The sequence below is a fragment of the Pelecanus crispus genome, chromosome 5 (assembly GCF_030463565.1).
Source record: "Pelecanus crispus isolate bPelCri1 chromosome 5, bPelCri1.pri, whole genome shotgun sequence".
NCBI lineage: Eukaryota > Metazoa > Chordata > Aves > Pelecaniformes > Pelecanidae > Pelecanus > Pelecanus crispus.
The window spans coordinates 5390538-5403280 of NC_134647.1; the positions used below are offsets into that span (position 1 = coordinate 5390538).

Below are 12743 nucleotides of genomic sequence, written 5' to 3' on the forward strand. Positions count from 1 at the left end.
CATGTTGGCAAGGTCAAAGCCCTCTTCAGGAGCTGCCTACCTCAAGAAATGAGAAGGAAACACAAAGTATATTCAGACAATTTAAACAGACACAAGGCATGATTTTTATTGTAAACCCATCCTCACCCCCCAAAAAATCTAGAATATCAAGGGTCTTTTTAGACTTTTACTCTTATTTCTTCTTTAATGATGAAGCTGTCAACTGTTAGTTTGTTTTCCTTTCATATTCACCAGTTCTCTCATTTAATTTTTGATGCTGCAGATGACATTAACAGTATAGGAAAAGGAGCCAAATAAAGCTTTGCTATATTCTAATTAATGATTACTCTAATAAAAAATACTTTGATATGGCAGCCAGCCTAGAGTGTCTTCTATGATCTTTAATTTCCAATGTGATACATATTATTTATATCCTATAAATGTAGGTGTAACACAATGGCAAGGCAAGTGGGAAGAAAGAGTCCATTAAGTATTTGGCCTGTATAAGAACTGATTGCACAGTCAATCTCTGCAATGTAAATAGGCTTTTTCAGAACATTTGTTTGCATTTATAATTAAATTAAACTTTAACTATAATAAAAAAAAAATCTCTATGGGAAAATCATATATATAAATACTGCTTTCCCACTGTTAACTACAGAAAAATGAGGGTACAGCGATTGAGCCTAGGAGGTCTCAATAATTACCGAGTGAAAAAACGATGCGTGGCAAGTGCGTTATTAAACATCATCCCACTGCAGAGCTTTAGAGAACTGGTAAATAAGCAGGTTGGGAGCACATCCTGGTTTTCCAAGTAAGTTTTGTGACTTCATGAAACAATCTGAAACCGCTGCTCTCTTCAGCATCTAATTGAGAGGGAACAGGCCCCAGGAGACATCGGCTGGAGACCGCTGTTGCCCTCCCAAGCACACGGTAAATAAATCCCGTTCTCCCCATCTCCCCACGGTGCTTTTTGCAGGTACGCCGTGCCTCAATGAGCTGTGTCCTGCCTGCACCTTCCATTGGTCACTCAACAGCCAGATTTCTCGCCCATGTCCTAAGGAGCCAGTATCAGAGTAGCTCTAACGTACCATTAACTTCACCTTTATCTATCCGTTTTTCACAGTGGTATAAACCAGAAGAAAAAGGTGCCTGGTACCTCTGTGCTGCAAAAAGCCAGCTTAGACTTTGTCTAGCTTTACAGTACGAGCCCATCTGTTTTAGGTGAAAACGCGAGCGGTAACGTTAACCTCAAGTACGTTAACCTTTGGATGCCACGAGACATGATAGACAGGACCATTACTTTCACGGTACATTTTTTCCGGAGCAAAGATCCTAGGCAGTGAAGAAGGATAGAAAATCCTGGTTTTGCCTCTCTGTCTCCAAACAAAATACAGTGTATAGTCATTTGAAAACCAAGGCAGACTACATTATCGACACACAAATACCCATCAACTATAAATCTAAAGTAATCCAAGTAATGAGTCAAAACCATAAGGCTGACAATTTCTTCAGTCTCACTGAATTTACCGGCATAAATACTGATTCTTCAGAAACCAGAGTTCACCCTACAGTTTCAGCTGCAGACAAGACTGATCTGGAGCAGCTGAGGAGGTGGCAAACCTCTACTGCTCCTCTGAAGCCTTCCCTGGAGATGTAAATGGAGGCTTGAAGGTGGGAATATTTTTACGCCTCTCATATCTCTCAATTTCGTGAGAATTTCTGAGTCAAAAGCCTTGGTTTAGGTACAGTGCAAAACTAATTGAGGAAGTCGTTCTCCAACAGCTATCACCTCCAAGAAACCACATACAGTACACAATGTTTAGCAGTTCTGGTAGTAGCTTTCAGGTAACCTTAAAAGTGTTAATAAAAAATAGAAGAAAAAGTTGCAGCATCTTTACATTTATACCTGATTAAAAGTGTATATCTTTAATGCAATTTAAGATTTGGGATTTTTCTTAATTTCTGAAAAGCTTAATTTTATTTTCTCATTAAGTAGTATCAGGAGGTTCACTATCATCGATAGTATTTGCTAAGCTATTAAATGTGGGAATATTTAGTCTTTGCCAAGAGTAGTAAACTGTTTGGAGAGGTGAATGTATTTGTTGTTTATCCTAAAGAGCTACCAATATCAGCTTCCACACCTGTAACATTATCTGTTGATCAACGTTAGATTCGTTTAGGCCTCATTTGTGAAAAATGTTCTTTTTTACTTGTGAAAATATGTTCATTATATGTGGAATCTGTGGAAATATGTTCAGTAAATATGTACAAGTTGGTTCTAATTCTGGTTCTCAGGTCCCCAAAATATTCGTCTTTCCTCTTCTCATTTCCGGGGTCAAATCTTTGCCTTTTCAAAATCAGAGGTAAATTCTCCATTGACTTTGACAGAGCCAGTACTCTACTTTTAGCATTTCCTTTTCAGTTCTTTTAACACCTTTCTCTCTTTTGCTGGTTTCCTTTGGATTCCTGTTCTACTTTTGGTTTTGTTTAACTTTCAACATCCAAACAATCTGCTATTTTTCCTTTTAATCTTTTTTTCCCCCCTCACTTTGATTCTTTGGTTTCTACATATGCTTTGTTTTTTGCCACCTTATTTCATGTATCCACTGCCTCATTTTTTCTTTCTTTTTTCTTTGGTTTGTTTTTGTTTGTTTGTTTCTCATCTCCTGTTTAACCACTCTTTTCCTCTGCTTACTCTGCTGTTTTTCCTCTCTCTTAGCCGACATTTCCCTCTGTGCAATATCTTTCTACCTTCCCTTTCCTCTCTTTTCCAAAACATGGCTCATCATTCTATGCCACTAATGTATAGCAGATTCTGAAATCCTGTCATCTGAGACAGTTAAGTACTAAACAAAACATTACCAGGGTGGAGGAATCACTTACCCTGATTGACAACAAATCGTAACTTCTGTATTGTTGCCAGATTGCCGCTAACTCTGTATATTCCATCAACATCTAGACCTGAAAGAGAAACACATATTTCATTTTAGATCATATAAGTATTTTTCTTTGTACGTCTGTCAGGAAGCCAGAAGCGCCCTAACAAGTATGAAGAAGAGCAGTGTAGTGATCGACTGAAAAATAATCCACCTGACAGCAACTGAAGTGCCTCCTGCCTGATTAAAACAACAATGAAAAATAAAAGTGGTAGATTAACTTAAGTGAATACAAAACACCTAACTATAATTATCTTGTAATTCTGTCAGCAGAATACTGTTCCGCAAGGGTATTTGAGTGTGACAGGAAAGGAAAAGTGAATTAGCTCTCGTGCTCATAGGGAAGGGCTGTTTGGGATACGCACGATGCTGTGCAAGCCCTGCTTAAATGTGGGGTGTTTATATTAATAGTGCTGGGGAAACTTCTCACTCTGGGGTCTGGCTTTTTCAGACATGGATTTCTGAGGCTGTGACCTTTCTGAAAATAAAGCAGTGAGATACCCACTCTGAAACCATGACGTGCGTGACACTACGCACAACTACCATTTTTCTACTATATTCTTCATAGCAGATCAGACAAGTTTGAAGATGAAATTAAATATCCCAAATAGCATATGCCCTGGAGTACATTTCTTCATTAATATAGGCCATTCTTTTCAAGGACAACCTGACAGTCTTGTTTCTCCCTGCATATCTACTCAAGGTTTATCTTCTAGGTGAAACTAGATGTCATACTCCCTTTTGTGACATATTATCTCCTACAGCAAGCTCTGCTGATATGACTGTTTAAAATAGCACCTCCAGCCCTGGTTGCATAGCTGTAGCATTTCAAAGCACATGGGAACTGCTTTCCTTTCCCGGGAGAATTAGCTATTGTGCAACAACGACCAAATCTGCATGCTTAAAAATGGAAAACACTAAACTGTACATTGTCATTTCACGTTTAAAACTTGCAAGTACATAAGAAGCTAAGAGAATCTACACAAAACAGGTTTTTTTAAGGCTACTCATCACTTGGAACACAAGTTTTAATTAGCTTTTGGCAAGCAATTTCAGAGAAAGCCTTTCTTCTGGAAAACGCTAATTTGTCAAAAACAAAAACTTTCAGGAAATTTTTCCTGACAATGTATCAAGAGGGATTTTTTTTTTTTTTTCCAATTTGGGGTGGGGAAAAAGGAAAAAAATGAAATTATAGGAAAGAGTGAAAACAAGTCCAAAAGCCCAGAAGACCAGTTGTAATAACACTTAAATAGGAAGGAGCTGAGGTTCAAGTCCTTATTTCAGAAATACTTGCATCATGCCTTGGCAGATGAGTGCCATAGCTGGTGGACTTAACGGCTGGGAGGTATTCCTCACTGATCTTGAAGCATTTTAAAAGATTTAGTTTTCTTTTTGAGGCAGACTGAAACCAAATAAAATCTTTTGTTTGTTTGTGTGTTTGTTTTCTCTCTCTACAAAATGCGGTTCTTATTTTATTTCTATCCTGCTAGGACATCCTGATTTGGTTTACATTTAAAAAAAAAAAATCTATTTAAAAAATGAATAATAATTCCATATTATACACTTTTACTAGAAAATTTTCTACCCTGCACCTGTGGGTGTCCTGCAACCTAATACTGAGAGTGATGATTCATTTCAGGAAGATCCCCTTTGGTTACAGAGGGATAAAGAAAAAGTTTATTTAAGAGAAATCAAAAAGGATTTGGTAATCAAGAACACTTGGAAGTTTTCCATCTACTGGATATATAACATATGAGCAAATAGAAATTACTAAAATGTTTAAGTAATGTAATTCTATCCTAAAGCTGAAGGGTCTCATTCTGTTGTAGTCAAGGGAGAGTGAGAGAGCAAGAGTAATTCCCAGCATAGGAATGTGGGACTCTTGTGGTAAGGGATTAAGGATTGCATCATGTAAATTCAAGTCTAAACCAGAAAGTAAAGAGGAAAAATAAAACAAACAAACAAACAAGCCCCAAAACAGAATGTTTACTTTTGTTTGGATCTAATTCAATTGAGTTCTTAACTTTTTTGGATATGTGGAAGTGGAAGAGATACATGTCACATTGGGTGAAATAGCTATGTCTCACATTAATAGCATCAATTTGGAACCTGCATAAATTATCCAGATCAAGTGAAAATGACAAACTATGTTGTAAATTGGTGGATATTACATCTTGCAAAATGATCTGGAGTTTACAAGTGCATTATTATTGTTACAAAATTACTTTGGTCCAGAAATGAGGTCTGAATAACATTTCATTTGGACACTATACAATATGGCAGAGAGAAAAAAAAATCCAAGAATATCAAGCCAATTATAGTGTTCACGTGCCATCAAATTTCTGCTCCAAGAACTTTGAAAGTTAAGCCAAACCAAACCAATGTAAATTGGTGGATTTGGACATCCTTTTCATGACCACATTATCTTAGCTGGATTGTTAACAACTTATTTTGGAAATCCAATTAGGTGCAAAAGAGAAAGAGAGAGAGAGAGAGAACTATGTCTTTATAGTTCTAATATCCTGATTCTATGAACAATTTTCAAAGCAAATTCACTTTTAAGGGCACCTCTATCAAGAATAAAAACATCACTGCACTGCTGTCAGTGTTTCTTCACGGCAGGCTATAAATACTTAGGGAACAAGATGAAACAAAAGCCTTGCAGAGTTTCCTATCTGGTGCTGGCGTTTAAGTATAGTGGTAAAGAACGTTTCAGAAAAAATGTTCGGTGTAATAAAGTCCAACTGTTGTTCACTATAGGGTGACCTTCTTGTGTTTTGGAGTGGAGTTTATCAAGTAAAAATCACTGGATTTTGCCCTAGAGAACAAGTATTTTATTTGCTTCATATCCCAATCTCCAACTCTGTGTTTGTTTTAATGAGGAACCTGAGAACAGGATGGACCCACAATTAGAAATGATAACCAAAAGCATGGTAATAACTTCAGTTTAGCTGCCAAACTTAGACAAATTTTAATTATTTTAATTTAAAAAATTATACAGGTACTTGTGATGAGAAAGTTAAAAGGCAACTGAGCTCAGCCTTCGTCGAGGTTCATGAACAATAATGAATGTTATATTCACTCTCCATAACCGCACAGAAGATGTTAGAAGAACATTTATTTAAGAGCATTTCTTGCACTCCTGCTTCTAGCCAAAAATGGAAATAACCATGAATGTAGGTCAGTGTTGGCTCCAGCAGCAGTTTGAGCTGGAACCAGGTATTGCAGAGAAACATTAAAAACTCAGTAAAAAATTAGAGCCTAGGTGATATATTTTTCAAACATACGTTTTCAAATATTAGGCTTTGATATTGGTTGAGGTAGTCCTGATGCTTTACGAACTGCCTTGAATGAAACTTTCTTATTAATTCTTTTCTGTTACATAGAACAAACCCCTCTCCCAAATCACATTGCATTCTGCCTAAGCTTAATCTATATTTGACAATATCTTCAAACACAATATAAAAGAAATTCTCTATGTACAGGGGGAAGAGGGGTGGTAGTATACAGAAATTTCTCTCTTTCTTGTTTTTTAACAAGATTTAGAATTTGAAACATACTATTTTAAACGGTACTAGGTAACTTCCTGCATAGAAACCCATGAAACTTTCACAATTAATGTATCCTGAAATAGGTGTGGTCCCCAGGCCTGGTAGGAGTTTTGTAAAAGAAACCATCGTGCTGGATTCAACAACAAAGTGAAGTACAAACTTGAAGAAAGGCATTCTTTACTTAGTCCTTTCATTTAAAATCAGTTATGTTCAGGGCAAAAATATTGTATTTCAAAGGAGCCTATTATGCCTTCCCATAAACAGAAAGATCATACGTTCTAAAACTAAAGTATCATTATGTAATCAAGCTGTTGTATTATAAACTATTTTGTGGGCTCAGATGCCCAGGGCTATCTTTACAAATATTTAAGAGGTCATTATCAGGGTATGTTCTCCCTAAAACTATAATTCTTTCCTCGTGTTTTCATATGCATCTTACCATAAATATCTGATTTATAAACAATTTTTTAAAAGTTTACTAGGGGCACAAAAGTGAGGCATGAAGTCATTTAAAGAAGCAGAAATACATGAATGCAGCAAATACACCAATGTCAAGATAATGTCTCTGATGAGAAAAACACCACAAAACAATGTGCAACAAAAATAAAGTTTCACAAAAGGATCGATATTTGTATGCCAGTAGAAAGAAAATCAGGAAAAGTAGCAAAGAACAAATCTGACACATTAAAATTTGACATTAAATGTACTGTATCTGGATAGGGTTACAAAAGGTACCCGGAGTTTCAGGTGAATGTGGGAGCAAAAATAAAAGTTTTTGTCTGATGCCATGGAAATCAGAGGTGGAAATGATGAGAACAAAGAAAAAAAAATTGAGTTTCACCACAGAGAGAAAATGAACATGGACGCATTAACAGCAGATACGGGACATATGGATGTAAAATGTGTGGTGCAGAGGTGGTGTGAGCTGAAGAGACTTGAACAGCAACCTTGGTATGTAGCTTGATCAGCTCGGATCGAAGCGAGCACCAGCTCCTTTTGAACGTAAGACTGCCTGCACTCAGCATGGTTTTCAGGGTTGCTGACATCTCTGTCCTGCTTTTTGGTGTGGCGTTGGGCAGGGTTAGGCATGCCCTAAGGATCCCGGAGCAGGGATGGAGGCTGACACCGGGATTTGCTCTGCTCTGTAGGAACAAAACTGCTGCTTTGATTGTCAGAACTACCCACTTCTTGTACTCCTCCCATCAAAGGATCACATTGATGAGGCTCAAAACAACATCCCAGCTAAGATCTGATATGAAAACAGGTCCCATCCCCAGTCCAGAGAAGGTACTCAGCTACCACGGAAGTGGGTGCCATACAAATGTCATGCTAGATATTTCTACCAGACAGACAAGGATAAACAAACCTAGGAGACCAAACAGTGGATGATATTGGAAGTCAATCTGAAAGACAAAGAGATAAGCACCGTTGTAAAAAAATCAGATTTCACTTATTGGTGCTCATGATATACATGTGTGTCTCATTTGCAAATAAAATACAGAGAAAGGCTTGGAAATGACTAAGGCTGGAAACAGTGGCAGAACGATGACTCTGATATTGTAAAAGCAGTAAGAGGGATGCACTTGGAGACTGACTAGACTGACCTCAGTCCCAGACAGTCTACTTAAATAATTAATTCAGGACTCTATGAACAAATAATTCATAGCAAAATATAATTAATCCCAACCAGCATGGTTTCATGGAAATCAGGGCCTTGTCTAGCAAACTTGTTGCAGTTTTTGATAGGATTGGATATTTGACAGGTCTGGTTGATAAAGGCAATGGTGTTGAAATAGTATGTTTGGCTTTCCATGAGGCTTTTGACTTAGTACCACATGACATTTTGATTAAAGCACTTGCATTTTATGGAATTAACAGGGCATATATTACATGAATTAAAAACTGGCTCAGTGACAGACCTCAAAATGTGGTAGTTAATGGGAGATAGCAGTTAACAAGGTCATAACTGGCAGAGCTCTCAAGAGTGGAGCGCTCAGTCCAATGCCATCTAATACCTTTATCAAAGATGTGGAAAAGAAAAAAAATCTCTTTTGGCAAAGTAAGCAGATGACACAACGATCAGGGAGATGTTAAATGATGATAAGGACAGGTAAAGTTGCAGAAGGTCTGAACTGCTACCTTAAATGGTCACGGTCTGGTAAAATAAGTTTTTGTACGGAGCAACACAGGGTACATCCAACACTGGATGTAGGTTACAAAGGACTTGAGGTTTATTTTAAATAATTAGCTGAACATGATCTCTCAGTTCAGTGCTATAGCAAAGAGGACTAATGTGATCCCTTGAATTATAGGAAGAGGAGTATCAAACAGAAGCAGGGGAGAGATTACACCTCTTCATGTGCTACAAATGGGATCTCCATAGAGAGACAGAGCACTGTACTTGATATCGAAGCAAATAAAATGAGACAATAAATATATGCTTCATTGCTTCATATTAAAGAGAGGGTGGAGAGATGTCCTCTCCATGGATACTTTGGTACTTTTCACACGATTTGCCGGTACTGGACTCATGACCAGCACTGCCCAGCTGCAGGACCTGTGACAGGCAAGCCCGAATTCAAGGTAACATGAATAAGATTTTCTTTATTCTATTATCTGAAGAAATCCAACACTGCATCAGAATTTAGTAAGGGCAGAGATAGTGGGGGAAAGAAAGGAGAGGAGAAATTGTACTAGTTCTTAACAAGCTAAGAAATTACTCTGTAGGAGGTGTCTGACATGAGGTTTGGTGAATCTCTTTAGGAAATTAGCTAACAAGAAATAATTCTATGTTTGACTGCAATAATATCAAGAAGATGAGGGGCATTCCTACATAAAAAGAGAATCTAATTTTTTCTTGCAGTAATAACTTCAAGATGCAATGAAAGGAGAAAAGCTTGACTAAGATCTTATTGTTTTCAAGACCCTGTAGAAACTGTTTAATAGAAGCAATTACAACACTGAATATGAGCATTACATACTGAGAATAAGTAACAAGTGAATATGATGGATGATATACTTTATTCTGTTTCATATCACTTGATGGTAGAATTTCCACTTAGATATTTATATACAAATAAATAAGGATAGCGACAGTACAAAGCAAGTGCAATTTGAACTAGCACACAGTTCACTGCTATGCAGGGCTGCTGTTTAATGCCTAAATCAAGCTTGCTATGCTTTCGCCGTCTTCTCTATTGTGTTGCACTGTCTTTGACATTCAAGAAGTTTATGGTTTAAAAGTCCCAGGAACAAGAAGACTTACTCAGAAGGCTCCCTGTAACAAGAAACAAAACTAAGCTTTGAAGCTGCTTTTTTGAATGAAACCATCGAACATGCAGCATGTTCACTGTAATTTTGCCGTTACCTCCAATATATACTTTTGCCATTCTGATAGTCCCACTTCTTGCAGCTAAACAAAGTGACCTCATTGCTTTCCACTGTATTTTCTTTTAAACATTGGCTGGGATGATTGAGATTCAGGAATGTGGGAAAATGGATTCCCAAGCCACGTCCATCCCCTTTAATTCTGAGCTGTAATTTTTGGCTTGGCTTGAATCACAGTCATCACATTTCAGTCTGAATCTCTCTGTAAAGTGATCTTTCTTAAACATTTCTTTCACTCATCATGGGATCAGAAACAAAGCCATTCTAGTCTTTCAGCAAAACACTTACAAACGTCTTTTTACAGGGACTCACAAGAGCTGAATTTCCTTTAAAAATGTTTGAAAAAGAGGAGGTTTTCATTGCCTGATTGTCCTCTTTGTGAATCTTGTCATCTGTATGCCATGAGCTACAGCTATTTTAATCTGTTTTTGTTTGCAATCCATTTGGTGTCCGCCCAAGAAAATGCAGGTGATTCTAATTAACTTACTGCTGAAGATGTGGAAAAATCTCAATTGTGCTACAGAGAATTATACACTTAAAGCCTTCCCTCTATTATTTATAACGGCTTATTAATGAAAATGATTACATGAATACATTTACCACCTGATTCATCTTTGTTCACTTTTTAAATCAACAAGGTTTATGCTAAAGGGGAAAAATCCCTACCAAATACAGACCTCAAGTACACACACCAGCTCGCTGGTTTAAATGGAATGGCAGTTTAAAAGGAAATAACATTGTCTTACTTTATGCAACACAGTATAATATCTGAAATTACCAAATGTTTGGAAATAGCCATTCTCTCGCTGTAACACATTAGTATTTAATTTTGTGAATGTTCATTTCTTTTTTGTTTGCTTGTTTGTTTTCTCTTTTAATACCTCCTTCATCACTCCTATTTGCTCTCATTTGCTGCAGTTACTGCTTCTCACATACGGATTTGTAGGTCCATTCTGACCAATGCTTAATTTATCTGAAATAAAATAGGATTTCTGTGGTTCTCTGCTACTTTATCAACTATACTTTTTCTCCTGCTTGACCAAAAGGTCTTTCACGAGTATTAGAAATCTTCAAAAGCTGAGTGGTCCTTCAGCAACTGGTGTTGTGGCCATAAGGCACTGTGGTGACTGACAGAAGCGAATTTCAGGTAGAGAGATCCGAGTCATTTGTAGGAAAATCGATAGATGTTAAATACCAGCACTGAGTATTTTCTGCTCGCTACAGCTACCAACGGGCAGTTTACCACCTTCCATCAGTTACCACTTCGATTCTTCTGTGCCACGCAATATACGCTGTGATAGTCTGATTTGAATGTGATGACAATGTAGATAAATGCAGTTTATTTTGGGGAGGATGAAAGCCTGAATAAAGGTTATCATTTTAGGAGAAGCTGACGATGGAAAAACTCATCCACTGTGTGACATGAGCAGAACAGCTGGGGATGTAATGTGGAGGATGAGGGAGAAGAGAGCCAAGGTATTTTGTATGTTCAAGAAATATATACAACATTGCCATTTCTTATATCCCAGCTGTGCCTGTTAACTTCTGGAAACATGTAGAGCTCAGCAATAAAGCATACTTGACTGATATTTACTGCAATGTGCATTATAAGACATTTTCTGTCACACATCACGTTCTGAAAGAGTTAAGTAACATGAAAAATACAGGCTCAAGATTATATCTGTCATGGATGAAAATACTACATTTATGCCTCATTGTAATCCATTCACTGGTTTATGGACCCCGAGCCCTCCAGGGAGTGTCACAACTCCACATGATACTGCTGAGAGCTGTATTTTGCTTTTGGATTTCTGATTTAGCTGAAAGAAGTTTAAAAACACATGTAGCCTGACAACTCCCTATTGGCTATACAACTGAGGAGGGTCAAGAGCATAAACTATTCCAGCAAAAGCCAGCTGTAACTTATGCTCACTAAACTGGCTGAAGATCTGCCTGTTACAGACAGTAGCATACAAGAAATTTATGCATTTTGCTAAATCCTCCCACTTTGGTTAAACTGTGCTTCATTTGGGGATCCATCATCACCAACATCATGCCTGTGTTTTTTGAGCAACATCAGAACACCAGGGGAAATTGCACTTTGGGGGGTCTAACTCTCCTCCTAGGACTATATAGGACTCTCAGGCAGGTCCACTGACACCAGTAGGAACTGTGGTTAAAAGCTAAGGGACAGACAGAATTCTCCAAACATCCCTTGCTCCCAATGCTGATTTTAAAGAGAATTTAGTGCACAGTAGGGACAAATCTTTTCCCATCTTTCACAATAGCGAGAGATTAAATTAGACCTCAGTAATGTCACCTCCCCATCCTGACTAGTACTGCTGCTTGTTGGACTTTTAACGGTTGGAAGCGGAAGAACTGTACATTTGGGCATACATAATCTTCAGCCAAAATGGGTAAGGAGTTTGCATTTTCTGGACTGTAGTGCCTTTGCTGGGCAAAGGGATTAGTTGGGGTTTTTTTAATGATAGCGACTGGGATAGGAAAATTAGGATGGAAAATGGAAATTTAGGATGGAATATGGAAATTTAGGATGGAAATTGAAAGTCACAGGACTGCTTCTTCCATCATTCCTTGGCTTTTTAGAGATAGTTTAGGAGTCCAGCTAGGCCCAATACTCTTCTGTATAACTGATCCATTTTTTACTTGACAGCCTGAAGCTATGCTCAGTTCCAGCTCAGATGTCTCAAGGTGATCTATCTTGTCTTCCGGAACGGGTCCTACCTCACTGTCCGTGGGCACTCCCTACAGCCGTTGTGCACTGCTGGGGAGCGGATGCGAACACAGAGCTTAACTGTTGTAGTTCAACAACGGTTAAAGAAATACCAGCGAGGCACTTGATAGCACTTGTTTCATTGCATAACGC

General features: G+C 37.8%; 1 protein-coding gene across 1 annotated transcript in view; it reads right to left on the minus strand.

Annotated features, from left to right (window-relative positions):
• ARHGAP15 (Rho GTPase activating protein 15) overlaps positions 1–12743 on the minus strand; it is a 322363-nt gene that overhangs the window by 103113 nt on the left and 206507 nt on the right. Inside the window, exon 11 of the mRNA XM_075710898.1 lies at positions 2866–2943. Within this exon, the coding sequence (XP_075567013.1) occupies positions 2866–2943 (78 nt within the window). The remainder of the gene's footprint in view (positions 1–2865; positions 2944–12743) is intronic.